The sequence below is a fragment of the Pelophylax lessonae genome, assembly GCF_965119305.1.
Source record: "Pelophylax lessonae genome assembly, chromosome: 2".
NCBI classification, from domain to species: domain Eukaryota; kingdom Metazoa; phylum Chordata; class Amphibia; order Anura; family Ranidae; genus Pelophylax; species Pelophylax lessonae.
Window position 1 is genome coordinate 169,894,847 of NC_138769.1, and position 19,425 is coordinate 169,914,271.

At 45.1% G+C, this 19,425-nt stretch overlaps 1 protein-coding gene across 1 annotated transcript in view; it reads right to left on the reverse strand.

Annotated features, from left to right (window-relative positions):
• The window catches only part of SMS (spermine synthase), a 324,565-nt gene that overhangs the window by 162,387 nt on the left and 142,753 nt on the right, over nt 1-19,425 (reverse strand). The window contains exon 4 of the mRNA XM_082245818.1: nt 6,754-6,818. Within this exon, the coding sequence (XP_082101944.1) occupies nt 6,754-6,818 (65 nt within the window). The remainder of the gene's footprint in view (nt 1-6,753; nt 6,819-19,425) is intronic.

Consider the following 19,425-nt stretch of genomic DNA (forward strand, 5'->3'; position numbering starts at 1 on the left):
GGGCGGATGTAAGATGCTTTTCAGTATCGCTTTTCGGTCTTCTAAATGTATCACAAGTGGAAATAAAACTTACTTGCATGCATCATTCAAGGGTAACTTCACCTTTCAACACATCAGATACTGTTCCGTGCACCAGTTAGAGATGTTTATTTATTGGTATCTACTAAGTATCTTACAGCCTTTGGATCAGATATTCCGATATTGCTGGTATTATTTTCATTCATTCAGTTTATATCAAATCAGGTAGGCTCTTGCACTACATAATTGCTAATATATGGTGCTGATTAAATAAATCACATAGAAGGACAATCAAATTGGTCCATGGATGGGTAAAGGTACATCAACATACCTGAACACCTAATTATGAAGCAACACACATGAAAATAAATCATATTTATTGCTCTGTGACTGATTCACATTTCTATACAGTATCCTACTGCATTAAAGAAAATAGTGTAGGACAGAGCATTTTCTGCATTTATGTGTTCTAATCAAGCACAATGAACTGAATAGTATGTGTACTAAGATATGTGTGTCCTACATTTTGTGCAATTTTAGTGAATCTGCACCATAGAAAATCTCTAATCTGAATTTCGCACCCACATTTGAAAAACAAAATGAACAAAACACACACTTTTAAAATGCCTATTTAAATGCATGCTACGGCATGCACGTATGTGTGAAAGGGTGCACAGTTAATGGGTTTTATTCGACTCTCCAGTGAACTGTCTTTATAGTCAAAACAACTAAACTGATTTAGCCACTTCAGCTTCGGAAGATTTTACCCCCTTCATGACCTGACCATTTTTTGCTATTTAGCACTATGCTACTTTAATTGGTAGTTGAAGTCATGCAACGCTGTACCCAAAGTAAATTATGTCATTTTAGTCACATAAATAGAGCTTTTTTTTGGTGGTATTTAATAATCACTAGGTTTTAATTTTTGTACTGTAAATTGTGTACTGTAAATTTTAGTACATTCTGCTAAAAAACATCCAATAAAATGTTTTTTTAAATTTTAAATTTCTTTATAACGTTAGGCCAAAATGTATTCTGCTACATGTCTTTAAAAAAAGAAAAAAAATCATAATAGGTGTATGCCGATTGGTTTGTGTGAAAGTTATAGTGCCTACAACTATGGTATATGTACTGAAATTATTTTTTTTATACTACAAATGGCGGTGATAAGTGACTTATAATGGGACAGCGATAGTGCGGTGGGCAATCTGACAATAACTGACACTGGGGGGGGAACGGACTATGCCACTGACACGATTACAGTGTTCAGTGATAATTTTGAAGAAGAGGGCAAGTCCTTGGAAATGCATCATGCACACCCCCTCTTGACCCTCATGTGCAGCCTAGTATCCATACTTTGAGCTGGCTGACTCCCTGTCATTCTCAGTCTCTGTTTACCCAGTGATGCCTACAGCCTCACACTGATTACAGCTACTTGGTCCCAGGTGTTCCCTATTCATGCTGTTTCATGCTAACTTCTATTTAAGTGTGCTGCTTATTTAATAAAGTGTTTTTTATTTGATAATGACCTTAGTGCCCTGCTATTCTTTTTCTCATCTGTGAGTAAATGCAGTGACAACACAACTACCAGTGGAAACATTTCCATCTGTGCACAATCAATACTTCATCAGCTTGCACAGACACAACAGAATAGAAAAGTTAATACTATAAAAGCTAAAGTTTAATCTGCCTATAATTTGTCTTCCCCGTTTCCTTTTCTCTTCCTCATCAATATACAAATTCAATTTTTAATAATTTTTTTTCTATTTTCATTAGATATATTTTTAGACACTGATGTAATTATTGGGTCTCTGTTCTTTTTTATGCAATGCAGGCAGATTGTGTCATGGGAGGGGTCGCCAGGGTGCTGTACACAGCTTCCTGAAAACGTCACAGTACCCTGCCTCAGTGCTCCCTTCCAAGAGCTTTCAGCTGTGATGCCAGCAGTGAGCTGGCTCTTGGGAAGAGTCGTGCAAATACAAAAATGCTTTCCTGGGTGGTTTCCAGCCTGGATGAATAGCCAGTCCACTCTTAAGCTGAGTACATTTGCATGCATACTGCCCTAGGTAACACCCACATGTGATGTTAAGCCTCCATTACTACACTAACTGAAGTCCCTTGAATGAAAGGAGCAGACCAAGGATCATAAGGAGGAGGAGAAATGAGAAAGAATGCTGGGCATCTTCCTGCCCAGAAATGAGGATGGTTTTATCTGACTTGCTGTAGATTCTAATGAACAATGGGAGAAGTTCACAGTGCAATCAGTATAAGCAATTTTAGCACAGAAAAGGAGCCTGTACAAATGTGCAAACCTAAAGGTAAGGCCTGAATTCAGCTTTAAATGACTTTATCCCACAAGCCTTGCATACAGTATCAAATGTATTTCAATAATGGAGAAAGATAGAATTAGAGTCCATTCACACTGCCGCGACTTGTGAGGCGACTTGTGTGCCCTAAAGTCACCCCAAGTCGCTTGATATAACAAAAGCAATGTTAATCAATGAGTACCGTCTTAATTGGCACTACTGAAGTCGCTCCGACTTCAGAAAAGGGTCCTGTACTACTTTGAGTCGACTTGTATCCGACTTGTCCCATAGACTTCAATGGGAGTCGCCTCCTTATCTTATTTGAAGCGACTTGTGATCCGACTTTCCATTAAAATGGTCCTGAACCAGAAAAAAAGTGTACCTGTGAAGTTTCAGCTCTGTAGCATGTCCAGAACCAGAAAAAAAGATAATTTTTCTTAGAATTTTTAGTAGCACAGGGATGGGGCTCCGCTCCACCTGGGCGTTTTTGTTGCAGGCGTTTACTGGGCATTTTTTGGGCGTCTTTGGAAAATGCCTGCCTCCAAAGACGCCCAAAAAATGCCCGATAAATGCCTGCAACAAAAACGCCCAGGTGGAGCGGAGCCCCATCCCTGTGCTACTAAAAATTCTAAGAAAAATGTTTTTTCTTTTCTGGTTCTGGACATGCTACAGAGCTGAAACTTCACAGGTACACTTTTTAGACCCCCCCCAAACACTAAATCCAAAGAAATCTCTTTTTTTTTTCCAATAATTTTTTTCAATAATTGGTTCTCTATCAAAAACGACAATTTTTAAGAACTTTTTTTTGTGTGATTGAGCATGACCCAGAACCATCATATTCTGATTGGCCAAATACAAAGTCGTCTATCATACAAGTTGCGCTGAATTTGCGCAAAGTCGCGCTGAAAGTCGCGCTAACAAGTCACCTCTTATGAGGCGACTTTCTGGTCGCGGCAGTGTGAATGGGGTCTTAGATATCAAGTTAGTTACACGTTTTCTCACTAATGTTCTTAAAGATATACAAAACATAAAAAACAATGCTTAAGGATTAAAAAAAGATATTTATTAGATTCCATAATATGTCATATATGAATGCAATAGTGCAATGTTTCTAAAAATGAAAGCAAAAATTAGCCATGCTAAAATAAAAAAAAATTAAAAAAATTTAAAAAATACAAACATGTATTACAGTTATCAAGTAACTTGGCTATAAAAACAAATGATCTCAACAGAGAAGCTATGTCTGTCAATGAACGCAAGATAAACTTATGGTTATAAATGTTCTGCCTAACTGTAAGGCAATACAAATGTTCTGTTTAGAATATTAGCTTTCCACCACTAGAGGGTGCTAGCTTATAACATTCACCACATTGAAAGATACAATTGTACATTATGGCTAAAAGAGTGTGTGGACATCTGGCCATTACACCTACTACAGTGGTTATAGAAAATAATCACCCCCTTTAAAATAATCACATTTGTGGCTTTGTAGCCAGAAATGAAGACCAACACAGTTTTTGTTTTGTTAATTGGGGATTATACCAACACAGGATGGTAACAGATAGGGTTAAAGTGCCACATCCTATTAACTAGACTATATACAGTATCTCACAAATTTGAGTATAACTTTCAAATTTTTGTAAATATTTTATTATATCTTTTCATGTGACAACACTGAAGAAATGACACTTTGTTACAATGTAAAGTAGTGAGTGTACAGCTTGTATAACAGTGTAAATTTGCTGTCCCCTCAAAATAACTCAACACACAGCCATTAATGTCTAAACTGCTAGCAAAAAAAGTGAGTACACCCCTAAGTGAAAATCTCCAAATTGGGCCCAATTAGCCATTTTCCCTCCCCGGTGTCATGTGACTCATTAGTGTTACAAGGTCTCAGGTGTGAATGGGAGCAGGTGTGTTAAATTTGGTGTTATTGCTCTCACTCTCTCATACTGGTCACTGGAAGTTCCAAGGCAAAGAATTTTATGCTCTACATAAAGATGATCTAGGCTATAAGAAGATTGTCAAGACCCTGAAACTGAGCTGCAGCACGGTGGCCAAGACCATACAGCTGTTTAACCACTTCAATACAGTGCAGTTTCACCCCCTTCAGCTTTCAGCGCGGTCACAATTTGAATGACAATTGCGCGAACATGCTACACTGTACCCATATGAAATTTTTATAGTTTTTTTTCACACAAAAAGAGCTTTCTTTTGGTGGTATTTAATCACCACTGGGATTTTTATTTATTTCTTACAAACAAAAAAAAAAAAGAAAAAATACAGAAAATTTTGAAAAAAAAAAAGTTTTTCTTATTTTCTATGAGTACATTTTGAAAATAAATAATTTTTCTCCTTCACTAATGAGCGCTGATGAGGCGGCACTGATGGGCACTGATGGGCACTGATAGGCTGCACTGATGGGCACTTATGAGGTGGCACTAATATGCCACACTGATGGGCATTTATAGGTGGCGCTGATGAGCACTGACAAGCGGCACTGATGGACAGCACCATCAGTGCCCATAATCAGTGTCCATTGTGCTGCCAGTCAGTGCCAATCAGTGCCTAGATGAGCAGGCACTGATGGGCACTGACTGGCAGCACTATGGGCACTGATTGTGGGCACTGATGGTGGGCATTGTGGGCACTGATTGGCACTCTATTTCACTTTTCTGTAATCAGGGCACTGATGATCAGTGCCCTGATTACCTTCCTGGTCTCCCCTGTGAGGAGGAGCCGCTGACAGTGTGAGGCGAGGAGAGCCGATAAACGGTGTTCCGTGAAAAAACCATACCCGTGAGAAAACCATACCCTCGTCACTTCCGGTGCAGCTACGGAGGGTATGGATTTCTCACGGTACTTACACTTGCCGCCGTTACATTAAAACAGCTCCTCTGCAACATCAGTCATCTCCGCTCCTTCCCCTGTCACTTCCCTCATCTCGCCTAATAAATATAAAAGCGGATCACGGAGCCGAGATTGGCGTCATTTATATCTCATACACCCGCCGCCGCTTTTATATTTATTAGGGGAGATCAGGGAAGTGACAGCGATAGGAGAACAGATGTTTGATGTTGCTGCCGAACTGTTTTATTGATACCGCCGCTAGTATAACTTTGCACACAGTGCCGTGATTATTTCCTACCCTCTGAGCATGCGCACTTGTGAACTTCTTTCCTGTTCAATTACGTCTCCGGGGCTCTGAGCATGCGCACTGCTGCGCTGCTCAGCTGTTTCACACAGGAAGTGACGAGGGTATGGTTTCTTCACGGGGCATGGTTTTTTAACGTTACAACGGCACTTCCTCATTTACATGTGACCGGCTGTGATTGGACACAGCCAATCACATGGGTAAAGAGTCATGTCATTGACTATTTACCAAGATCGGGGTCGCGCCCTGTCCTAGCAACACGGCGCGGCCACAATCGCCGTTCCGCGCGCCCCCGTGGGTGCGCGAGAGAGGCCGCTCTGGTGCGCAGTCATATGACGGCATCCCAGAACAATAGATGCACCGCTCCACCGTCATTTGACGGTGGGCGTGTAGCAAGTGGTTAACAGGACAGGCTTTACTCAGAACAGGCCTCGCTATGGTCAACCAAAGAGGTTGAGTGCACGTGCCCAGCGTCATATTCTGAGGTTGTTTTTGGGAAATAGAGGTATGAGTGCTTCCAGCAAGTAGAAAAACTGAACCTTTAATGTTATTATATCCAGTGTGATTACAAGCATAAGCATTATCAGAAGCTGGCTTGACAGGTATGGTAATTAGATGTCCCCAAACGTCAGGCACATATAGTGTAAAATAGGAAATAGTGCTCTACGACACTAAATAAATTCCTATAGAATGCATGTAAATCCATAAAACAAGCAAGCTTGTTACTTGCACACATGGCCATCTGTAGCTGTGTTTCTGTCATATTTGTGTGAAGAAAGATCAGAAATGTTTGACAGTATTCTGACAGGTTGTACCCTATGCTCTAGGCCAGGGCTCTCTAAACTTTCCAAACAAATGGCCTGTTTACTGTTCTTCAGACTTAGGGGGGGGGGGGGGGGTGGAGTGCCCAGGGGAGGTATAAAATGCCCCAGCGTCAGTGGGAGTAAACAAATTACATCGTGCCTGTAGTCAGAAGGAGGAGGAATAGTGTCCCATCACTGGTGTCAGTGGAAGGAAAAATGCCCCATTGTTGGTGTCCGTGAGAGGAATGGTTCCTCACTGTTGGTGTCAGTGGAAGTAAAAGTGCCCCCTTGTTGGGTTTCAGTGGGGGGAATAAAGCCCTGAGGGCCAGATAAAGGAAAACAAAGGGTCGCAGTTTGGAGACAACTGTTCTAGGCTGTTCAGTTCTTTTAAAAACATTATTAAAATGGCTGTGAACACCTGACCTTAGAAATGCAGTACACAAAAGAAAGCAACATGGAAAATAACACTTACCGTTTAACTTGGGTGATACTGTTGTGCAATATTTCTTTCATCTTTTCTTCTACCTTCTTTATTATCTAACAGGAAACAGATCACACTGTTACAGAACATGTATATAAAAAAAACCTACATAAATAGATATAAAGATATAACAGGTAGATATAACCTATATATTTTTTTTTTACTAGGTGCCTGGAGAGCATTGCACCTGCGATCAGCAGATCAGGGGTGTCATGCAGGACTTCTGCAGTTACTCCAGCAGTTACTTGTTAGTGCATCTGTCTGCTCATAACTCGTACGGGCAGGCAGTTTTGCACTGACAGGAAGAATCAATAGACTACCAGAGAGCCTAAAAGCCCCATGGTAGTTCATTGAGAACTACAAGCCAACAGCTGCAAAGACTGTCGCTACTTGTAGTTTCTCATTCACAGAACTCTGTAAATGAATCACGCCGGAAGGCTGGCGGGGCCCACACAGCTGCGTCTTCTTTAAAATAGTTACTAGTGACTAGTTACTAGATGCAGTGGATCAAGGAGACACTGCAAGAGCAGGAAACATGTTACATGTTCCCAAATGTGACTTTTCAATTTTAGCCCCTGTTCTTCGTGACTCTGTCCCCCTGTGCCACCATGAGGACAAATCTGCAGACATGCCGAAGAGCTCTGTCTGGCTATCAGGCCCTTGCAGATGTCATGTACCTGGGTGTCCTTGAACCGGGAGGTTCCCAGTTTCCCAGCCTGCAACCTTGCCTGTTGTGCCACAGAGTAGCTCTGGAGTCCTTGCAGTGATTTTCCAGCCTGATGCTTTGCCTTGGACTCACTAGCCCCACCTGCTGCCAGCTGCGAACAATGTACAATTTAACCAGCCCATAAATAGCAGCACTGTTTCTCAGTGCCGGTTTGTTTGGATTATCTCCTTGGGTGTGCTGTATGGTCTTTAACCACTTAAGCCCCAGCCCTATTTCGGACACTTTTTGTTCACGCGTTAAAACCAGTATTTTTTCCTAGAAAACTACTTAGAACCCCCAAACATTATATATATATATTTTTTAGCAAAGACTCTGGAGAATAAAATGTCGGTCATTGTAATATTTTTTATCACGCGGTATTTGCGCAGCGGTCTTTAAAGCGCCATTTTTTTTGAAAATTTTTGAAAAATCACATTTCACTAATTTTAAAAAATACTAAACAGTAAAGTTAGCCCATTTTTTTGTATATTGTGAAAGAACATGTCACGCCGAGTAAATAGATACCCAACATGTTACGGTTTAAAATTGCGCCCCCCCGTGGGATCGCGACAAACTACGGTCAATAGAGATCTCAATCTGCGACGCTTTAAATTTATTTAACGGTTACCAGTTTTGAGTTAGAGTGTAGCTCTTTTTTTTTAAATTATTGCTCATGCTCTGGCGATCGCGGCGATACCTCACATGTGTGGTTTGAACAGCGATTTCATTTGCGGCTCGACTTCCGTATAAGTTTTTTTTTGTGCGCGAGCTAACGGTGACGGGGGCGGCTAAATTTTTTATTTTTTTTTCCCATTTATTTTATTTATTTTTTTAACTTTATTAAAGTTTAAAAAAAAAAAAAAATCTGATCACTTTTATTGCTGTCACAAGCAATGTAAACATCCCTTGTGACACCAATATGTAGTGACAGGTACACTTTATGGAGGGATCGAGGGTCTAAAAGACCCTAGACCCCTCCACTACACTTCCCTGTATGCAAAACGCCGAAAACGGCATTTTTGCATACAGCCGTTTTTCAAATTTGCCGCCTTTTGCAGCACAGTAACCCGGAAGTGACGTCATGGACGCCACCTCCGGGTTACGTCATCGGAGACCCGATCGATGCCGTTTCCGGCATTCATCGGGACTCCATCCAGCCGGCGGACGTGCCGGCTGGGTGCTCGGGGCTCCCGGTGGGACGGGAGCCCCGGGCAAAGCCACGGAAGGCGGCGGGAGGGGGGGGAACGTCCCCTCCCGCCCCCCCCGGGTACCGATCGAGCGGCTCCCGAGCCGCATCGGTCGCCACCGACGGAAAGCCAACCGTCGGCTCTAAACCACGGTACCGGGATGGTGCCTCTAGCTAGAGGCATCATCCCGGTACACTACCGCAAAGTTTACCGACGTAGACCTACGTTAGTATGCGGGAGCGAGGGTTGCCCAAGTGCCATTCTTGCCATGAGAAAAAAAAGTTTTTTTCCCATTTTTTTCCCCAATAAATTGAAATTTTAAGAAAAATGTAAAGAAATTCAGTTTGTTACACTGAGACGGTGGAAATTACATAGATTTATTATGCTTACAATAAAAGTAAACAGATTATTCAGTAAATAAACTAAACTTGCTTTTTTTTAATTGTATCTTTTTTTATTAAAAATGGGATAACAAGGGCTGTATATGTTAGGAACATTTCAACTGTACATGAAAACAGATAACCACCCCCTCATAATAATGTAAAAGGTTCTTGCCAATATGCATTTTTAGTTATTGACAATGCTGATCCAGAAGCATATACAGTGTCTTGCAAAAGTATTCACCCCACTTGGCATTTTTCGTGTTTTGTTGCCTCACAACCTGGAATTAACATGGATTGTTTGAGGATTTTCATCATTTAATTTACAGAACATTCCCACAACTTTGTTTTCTTTTTTATTGTGAAGCAAACAACAAATAGGACAAAATAACAGAAAAAGTCAATGTGCATAACTATTCACCGCCCTAAAGTCAATACTTTGTAAAGCCATCTTTTGCAGCAATCACAGCTCCAAGTCGCTTTGGATAAGGCTCTATGAGCTTGCCACATCTTACCACTGGGATTTTTGCCCATTCCTCCTTGCAAAACTGCTCCAGCTGCTTCAAGTTGGATGGTTTGCGCTTGTTAACAGCAATCTTTAAGACTAACCACAGATTTTCTATTGCATTGAGGTCTGGGCTTTGACTAGGCCATTCCAACACATTTACATGTTTCCTCTTAAACCACTTAAGTGTTGCTTTAGCAGTGTGTTTGGGGTCATTGTCCTGCTGGAAAGTGAACCTCCATCCTAGCCTCAAATCACGCACAGTGGTACAGGTTTTGCTCAAGAATATCCCTGTATTTAGCACCATCCATCTTTCCCTCAACTCTGACCAGTTTCCCAGTCCCAGCTGCTGAAAAACATCCCCACAGCTTGATGCTGCCACCACCATGTTTCACTGTGGGGACGGTGTTCTTATGGTGATGTGATGTGTTGGGTATGCGACAGACACAGCGTTTTCTTTGATGGCCGAAAAGTTCAATTTTAGTCTCATCAGACCAGAGCACCTTCCTCCATACATTTTGGGAGTCTCCCACATGCTTTTTTGAAAACTCAGAACGTGCCATTTTGTTTTTTGCTGAAAGGAATGGCTTTCTTCTGGCCACTCTGCCATAAAGCCCAACTCTGTGGAGCGTATGGCTTATTGTCGTCCTATGTACAGATACTCCTGTGGAACTCTGCAGCTCCTCCAGGGTTACCTTCGGTTTCTGTGCTGCCTCTCTGATTAATGCCCTCCTTGCCCAGTCCGTGTGTTTTGGTGGGCGGCCATCTCTTGGCAGGTTTGCTGTTGTGCCATGTTCTTTACATTTGGTTATGATAGATTTGATGGTGCTCCTGGGGATCATCAAATATTTGGATATTTTTTATAACCTAACCCTAACTTGTACTTCTCAACAACATTGTCCTTTACTTTTTTGGAGAGTTCCTTGGTCTTCATGGCAGTGTTTGGTTAGTGGTGCCTCTTGCTTAGGTGTTGCAGCCTCTGGTGCCTTTCAAAAAATGTGTGTATATGTAATGACAGATCGTGTGACACTTAGATTGCACACAGGTGGATATAATTTCACTAATTATGTGACTTGTAATTGGTTTCACCAGAGCTTTTATGGGCTTTATAACAAAGGGGGTGAATACATACGCACCAATTTTCTGTTTTCTATTTCTAAAAAATAGTTTTATGCATATATTTTTCTTATTTCACTTCACCAACTTAGACTATTGTGTTCTGATCCATCACATAAAATTCAGATTAACAAAACATTGAACTTAAGGCTGTAATGTAACAAAATAGGTAAAAAGTCAAGGGGGGTGAATACTTTTTCAAGGCACTGTATTGTGAGCTTAACCAATGTTCTTTTGATTTTCAGGTGTCATTTTATCTATAAATGAAGGGATTGTGGGGGGCGTGGCCTGGCTATGGAAGGGTGAAGACGTGTGTCGCCTCGGCTCCACGCTAGCCGCCACATCATTAGCAGCACACAGGAGGGATCCTGTCACAATCGGGCTATAACTATGTCCCAGAGACGCCGGAGAGCCTCGCAGCCACCGAGACCCAATCGTTCGTGGAAGGGCCACCTTGCCTTCCTTCTTCCCCGAGGGCCGAGGCAGGGAAATGAAGGCTTCCAACCTGGCGCTGGCGGAGAAGGTCTCCCAGCACCACGAGGCATGGCCTGTACAGAGCGCTAAGTCCCAGGTCTCTTCACCAAGGTCAGTGACTGACTCTGTCCCCCCAGCCTCCCCTGGCTCCATAATATCACAAGACAGGGGCTCAGATCTGGCAGACATTATGGATGATGGGGATTTAAAAAAAAACACATATGGGCCCTGCCTACTAAAGCAGATCTGGATAGATTCATCACTAGAGTGGAGACGGCCTTTAAGGAAGACATTGCACAGCTTAAAACAGACACCTCACACCTGGGGACACGACTGGAAACGCTGGAACAAAGATTTGATGAGACCCTTTCCATAATCTCTAAACTTCAACCAGATGTGTGGAGCAGGACCGGAAAATTAATACATTGCTGAGCCAGCTTGGTGAATTTGAAAACCGTAGTCAGCGAGGTAATATCTGTATTCGCGGCCTACCTGAGGCTACGGCACCAAAAGATATTATCCCCACTTTAGTGGGCATCTTTAGAGAGATCCTGGAACTCTCTGCTACAGCCCCTATTGAGATTGATTGGGAACAAAGGGCCCTAAGACCCCCCCTCGAAGGAGATGGACAACCCACAGGATGTTATCTGCCAACAACATAAACTCTTAAAGACAGTATTATGCGGAAAATGTGCAATAAACCATACTTTGACTTTGATGGTGCACGCCTCTTCTTTTTATCAAGACATATCACGACGTACCCTCATGCAATGTAGGGCACTCTGGCCATTATTGGCTGCCATCCAAGAAGAAGGCCTCACATACCGCTGGGGTTTCCCCTTTTACCCACAAGCATCCAGAGATGGTAAACAAGCTATACTGTGCACTAAAGACGATCTCCCGCACTTCCTGTCCGATCTGGGGCTTAGACCTTAGACTTAGATTGGAGGGGATCGATGGACTTTCCAGCTCTGCAGCTCCCCCAACCCTGGTTGGCAGCTAACCGCAAACATCCTGCCTCTGGCACCCCTTCTGGCCCCTCCACCGCGAGGGGCTGATTAATGCATCAAGACTACCATGTTGTTCCTCCCAAGATGACCCTGATGGTCAAATGCAGCTTTCTACCTATCGAACTAGCTTTATGCCCCAGGACCCTATCTCGTTGAGGACACTTAGCGCCTTGTTAAAGGTGTTCCTGTCAGTAAATCTAGAGGTACAGCTATTGCAATTCACAGGTCCTGCCCCTTTCAATCCACAGAATGTCAGGTGAATCCTCCGTCTCTATGTTGTTCTACAGGGAACCATTGCGGGGAAGTATACATTTGGCACTATTTACACCCGTAACATAAACCAACTCACATTCATAGACGCAGTCTTGGAGCGACTGGCCGAACTCAGAGAGGGCTCTCTGATTCTTGGGTGAGATTTCAATGTCAGTCCTGATCCCTTGATGGATACCTCACACAGACAATCTACTTACTTGTACGCGTTTCTTAAACACTTCCATAAGACCTTGTAAACTCATCTCCTTATGAATACCTGGAAGGTACTCCACCCTACCGAAAGGGACTTTAGCTATTACTCTAAAATGCATGACAATTATACACGGATTGATCTTATTTGCGTAGACCACCCCACTCTGGAGCTCCTGCAGAGGTTGTGGATTGAGAACATTACTATTTCTGATCACGCACCTATAACAGTGGAATTCGCCTTGCTCACCGGTACCCATAGGACCTGGTCTTGGCGATAAAACGAAAATCTCTTAGATGACTCTGTGGCGTTCGCCAAGATTTCAGAGGTACTGAAATATTACTTCATAGAAAATAACTCAGAGGCTCTTAGTGAGGGGGTGATCTGGGAAGGTCACAAAGCAGTGGTGAGAGGGGAGCTTATTTCCCTCGGCACCAAGCTTAAGAGGGAACGGCAAGCAGACTTCCAACGGGTGCTGTCCGCCCTTCAGAAGGCTGAATAAGCCATAAACAAAGGGGGACCCTGAAGCACTGACAAAGTTGACTGACCTTAGAGTACTTTTCTCACGCTTACTTGACCGCCAAACCCGCTCCCAACTGCGTTACACGTCTCAAAAGTACTATGAACACGAGAATAAATGCAGTCGGATGTTGGCAAGAGCCTTGCATAAGAAACTTGTGCAAATGTATGTGCACAAGCTTCGGTCCTCGGTGGGAGAGATAACTTTTAAGACGTCCAACATAGTGAGGGGTTTCGTGATTATTACGTGGAACTTTATAACTTGAACTGATCCCCCTCCCCAGATGCCCAAAGCTCTAGGTTGACTGAAATCAGAGACTATCTATCTGAACATAGTTTCCCTCCCTTGACCCATGACCAACGATCTGGAGTCCCCGATCACGGCAGCCGAGCTAGAACTTACTGTACGGTCCCTACCCAACAGGAAGAGCCCTGGTCCCGATGGGTTCACTAAAGCATTTTATAAAACGTTTCTACCACTTTTACAGGAACCCATGTGCAGGTACTTTAACTCCTTGGCAAGGAGTGGGGAGATTCCTTTGGAGGCCCTGCTAGCACATATAGCTGTGATTCCGAAGGAGAACAAGGATCCCACTGTCCCACAAAGCTACCGCCCCATATCATTACACAACACGGATATAAAAATTCTAGCGAAGATCCTGGCAAACCGATTAAAAAAATCTTATGCCCAAAATCATACACCCTGACCAGACGGGTTTTATCACAGGAAGAGAAGCCAGAGACAATGCTATTAGGGCAATCCAATTAATACCCTGGGCCAGTTTTAGTCAGGACCTTCCCCCTTATTTAATCCGATCGACTGACGCAGAAAAGGCATTTGACTGCGTCATTGGCCCTACCTCCGACAGGTACTAGAGTACCCGAGACTGGGCCCGAATACATTGGCATGGATCATGGCCCTTTATACTAACCCTAGTGCGCAGGTCAAGGTTAACGGACATTTATCCTCTGGGTTCCCGATCGGGAATGGCACCAGACAGGGGTGTCCACTCTCGCCCCTTCTCTTTACTCTGGTTCTTGAACCCTTTCTGTGTAAAATATGAGAGAATACAGATATAAGGGGCCTGAAGATAGGAAATGTGGAACATAAGCTTTCAGGTCTATGCGGACAATGTGTTGTTTCATCTTGCAGACCCCTTGGTGTCTCTGCTGATCCTGATGCAGGAACTGGAGAGGTTCAGGAGGCTCTCGAACTTCAAAATTAACCTATCCAAATCTGAAATTCTGCCCATCCGCCTAGCCCCATCTTTGACGGAGAGCCTTAGAGCCGCATTTCCCTTTACATGAGCCAAATCCTCATTGAGTACAGTAATGAATTGAAATGTTGGTGCAAATTAAGGTATTAGCAGCCAACGGGCGTTGGAAACATTGCCAAATCCGACACTTAGCCCTTGATTATACCGAAGGCCATCCATAGCTCATTCCTTTCTGCAAGAAAGCCAACACCCTAGCCACCGAGAAAACGCAAAGGTGCAATTTTTGCGATTCACACCATTAACCACCTCAATACTGGGCACTTAAACCCCCTTCCTTCCCAGACCAATTTTCAGCTTTTAGCGCTGTTGCATTTTGAATGACAATTGCGCGGTCATGCAACACTGTACCTAAACCAAATTTGTGTCATTTTTTCCCCACAAATAGAGCTTTCTTTTGGTGGTATTTGATCACCGCCAAGTTTTTTTCTTTTTTGGTGCACAAATAAAAAAAGACCGAAAAGTTTGAAAAAAAAAAACTGTTTTTTTGTTTAGGTTATAAAATTTTGTAAATGGATACGTTTTTTTACTGCACTGATGAGCACTGATGACGCCGCACTGACAGGCACTGATGAGGAGACACTGATGGGGTGGCACTGATGGGGTGGCACTGATATGCAGCACTGATGGGCACTGATAGGTAGCACTGATATGCACTGATATGTGGCACTGATAGATAGCACTGATATGCAGCATTGGTGGGCACTGATAGGCAGCGCTGATGGGCACTGATAGGCAGCACTGATGGGGACTGATCGGCGGCACTGATAGGTGGCACTGATGGGCGGGACTGATCGGCACTGATGGGGGGCACTGATGGGCACTGATAGGCAGCACTGGTGGGCAATAATGGGCACTGGTGGGCGGCACTGATAGATGGCAATAACGGGCACTGGTGGGCAGCACTGATAGATGGCATTGATGGGCAGCACTGATAGGGGGGCACCACTGGCAGGCTCTCTGAGCCCTGTTTGCCATCCCTGGTGGTCATGGGTGGGCATCCCTGGTGGCTCTAGTGGCACCCCCTCCCCCCAGGGCTGCACTGGTAATCAATCATCTGATTACCAGCACAGACCCCCCCTGTGATCAGTGAGTAATCAGAAATACTCACTGATCACCCAGGCTGCAGAATCTATCCTCTGCTCTTCTCCTCACTGACAGGATCTGTCAGGAGGAGAAGAGATCGAAGCCGTTACAACGGCTGTATTGACATTACATGACGGTTGTGATTGGACACAGCCGTCATGTGATCAGGAGGGCCAATCACAGGGCCCTCCTGCCGAGTCTTGTTGCTCTGTGTCCTAGGGACACAGGCACATCGAGATTGCGCCGCTGCGCGCGCCCGTGGAACGTCCATTCAGAAGGACGAGACTCCCGCCCAGCCGTATATCTACAATGGCCCGGGTGGAAGGTGGTTAAACATACATCTTCCACGTGCGATGATAAAGCTTTTCTAGTCCTCCGCAGGGAAGGAAGCACAGACTCAGAGAGACCGCTATCTCTCAGCACCTGGCCTTCAACAGCCATGGCGTTAAAGCTAGCGACCGTAAAGCAGGATGGAGGGTCGGCCCCTGAGGCAGCAGGACCTCCCTCAAAGGCACCCGCCAGGGAGGCACGACGACCATCGTTATCAGGTCTAGCAAGCTTGAGGAGGCCAGTCTGGAGCCAACAGAATCACCGTAACATTCTCCAACGCCATCCTGCGGAGGAAAAGCTTTATCGGAGGGAAGGCATAAATCAGCCGATACTACCAATGAGTCTGTGGCATCAGCCAGAGGATCTCGAGCTCTGGACACGAACCTTTGCACCTCTTTCTTTAGCCGAGACACAAACAGGTCGACCTCCGGGGTCCCCCAAAGGACACACAGGAGACAAAATACCTCTGGATGAAGGGACCAGGCCCCGTGATCCAGAACCTGACGACTCATGTAATCCGCTTGCCAATTCTCCACTCCCGGAATGTAAACTGCGGAGAGAGCCGGAACCTGTCCTTCTGCCCATGTCAGAATCTCGGCCGCCTCCTGGGCCGCCCGGGCACTCTCTGTGCCCCTTTGGTGATTGATGTAGGCCACAGGCATGGCATTGTCCGATTGGATGTGAACCGGGAGACTGAGCAATCGATTTGTCCATAGATCAGACAAATCTTGATTGCTCCAAGTATCAGAACATTGAACGGTAAAGAAGACTCCTCTGTCGTCCAGACTCCCTGGGCACAGAGGTCGTCCAGCACCCTGCCCCAGTCCGGCAGGCTGGCATCCGTAGTGACCACCATCCACAGCAGCGGTAGAAAGGACTTGCCCTGACTCGGGGCAGGCGACTGAAGCCACCAACAAAGCATTGACCTCCTGAGGCAGCTCAAACTTCTCATTTTGTCTAAGGTCTGTAGATCCTTGTTCCACTTGACAAGGATCTCCTTTGCAGAGGCCTGGAATGAAACTGAGCAAATGGGACTGCCTTGAAGGTCGACACCATCAGATTCAGGGCTCTCATGCATGTCCCTAGAAAAGAGAGATCGCTTTCCAGCAGCAATCTGATCTCTCCCCGCATCTTCTGAAGTTTGTCCCCAGGAAGAAAGACCCTCGCCATGGAGGAGTCCAGAGTTAGTCCCAGGTAATCCAGTTGCACCAACGGGGTCATTGCAGATTATTTGAAGTTGATGATCCACCCGAACTCTTGAAGGGTCTGAACCATGATTGACAGATCGTTGGGTGAGAGTTTGCTCTCAACAGGAGATCGTCCAGATATCCTATGATCGCAATCCCTCTTTTGCGCAACAACGCCAACACCAGGGCCAAAACCTTTATGAAAACTCTGGGAGCGGAGAGAACTGAAAGTGCTCCTCCGCCACCAAAGCGGAGATACCTCTGGTGTCCCCCATATATAGGGATGTGCAGATACGCATCTTTGATGTCAATGGAGGCTAAAAAAAACCCCTGATCTAAAGACGCTTCTACCGATCGAATAGATTCCATCCAAAACGACTGCACCCACACAAAGTGGTTCCAAGACTTGAGGTCCAAATTAGGATGCATCTTGCCCTCTTTCCTGGGCACCGTGAACAGGTTTGAATAAGAACCTCGCAATCGGTCCTGCGAGGGACCCGACACAATCACTTCTTGTGCAAGGAGGTCCTGCACTGCCTCCTTGAGATCCTTCAAGCGATCTGGAGACAGACGCGGATGTGAGGAAAAGAATCTGTCTGCCGGCCGAGACCGAAATTCGAACTTGTATCCGGAACAACTCGGTTTGTGAACCCATTTGTCCCGGATCAAGGATGTCAGGGTTCCTGAAAGAAACGAAGACGTCCCCCCACCCCAGAAAATGGGTGAGGGCGCCCCTTTATGCAGAAGAGGATTTTGTCAGCCGAACCGGACTGACTGGTCTTGGGCTTACCTGACCAAGCCTTTTTGCTCTCTCCAGAGGCCCTGAAAGGTTTACCTTCCTCTAGTGTCACTGAGACACGAAAAAAACTCCTTTGGAGGATTGGGGAAGAAGAGTGCTCTTCCCCTCCGTGAAGCCTTTTATCAACTCATCCAAGGAATGTCCAAACAATCGCTCACCCAGAAAGGGGAAATCTGTTAAGGCCTTCTGAAAGCCTGGTCAGCCGACCAGCTCTTAAATTACACCATACGGCGTATTGCAATCCTTACCGCTGACCCTCTGTCAACCAGATGGGATGCATCACATAGAAACACCAGGGCCTAAACCATCTGGTCCGTGAGGTCAATCGGGGAAACTATCTCAGCGTTCAAGTTAACCCTAAGCACTGTAACCCATACCGTTACCGTCTGTGAAACCAAAACGGACACCAAGATCAGTTTTTGTACCAAACCCACCAAAACATGGAGGTGGCGGGAAAGAGATTCCACCCGTCTTTCCACCGGGTCCTTGAAGGCCTGGGAATCTTCCACAGGTACCACAGTAGATTTATTAAACCTGGAAACAGGGTGGTCTACCCTAGGTGGCACCATCCAGCGGTTTGAGACCGAGAAAGGAATAGCCGCGTTTAAAGCGCTTAGGCACCCTCCATTCACATCATTGTGAAATTCCTCTGGACAAGGAAACAGTTGACCTGATTTCTGGGCTTTGCGGGGGCCAAAACTACCCGCATTCCTGATAGTGTGGGCTCAATCAATCAATTGTAAAGTTTCCCTTACTGAACAAATCAGTGTTTCCACCATAGCGTGTTCCTGTGCTGCGGCTGAGGACAGGTCCTCTTCGCCATCCGAATGCGAGGACAGGGATTCCTTAGGGAGAGGGTTGTCCATGGTGACCATATCAGTCTCTGAGTCAGAAGACAGAGAAGACAGCAGCCATTTTTGTTTAGTGTAACGGAGCTCCAATACCCAGCCTAGGTATCTCCGCTGTATAATCCTTGAAGCTGGGGAGGTACTAAAATATCCAAGGCAAAATTCCCCCCCCCAGTAACTGGACGACACAAAGTTCTGGGAGTCAACTAGAAATTAATAGTTTATTGAAACACAAGAGATCTCCACTCTGGGAAAACCCCTCCCTCCTAGAGCCACTCCACACAAAACATACACATCCCATAATAAGCTTACTCAAGGCAGACAGAAACAACAGAACAATGAAATGCAGGCACTCAACAACAACAAACCCCCACCCCCCTAGCAGGGGCCTATGCAACACTTCCGCCAGAAGAATTTACCTCCTGGGACTCCATTTTGCAATGTGACAAAAAAACGTGCACTGCTCCTTTAAATTCGCAATCGTGGTCCGCACCGCCCCATCGCGCTGTACTCGGAGATACCCTTTAAACAGCGACAGGTAGCAGAGTGCGCAGGGAATGCCCAGAAAATGACCCCCATACTGTATCCCCCTTTACAGAGGAATCAGCAACGTCTGCAGCATGGAGAACGATGTCACAGGAAGTGACATCAATCCACAAGAGGCCGAACTGCCTGTGTAGCTCCAGGCTACAACAAAATGGCGCCAATACAACTTAATGGAAGCCCAGGAAAAATGGCCACATCACCTCACACACAGGGAGCCGATCCCCACACCTAAG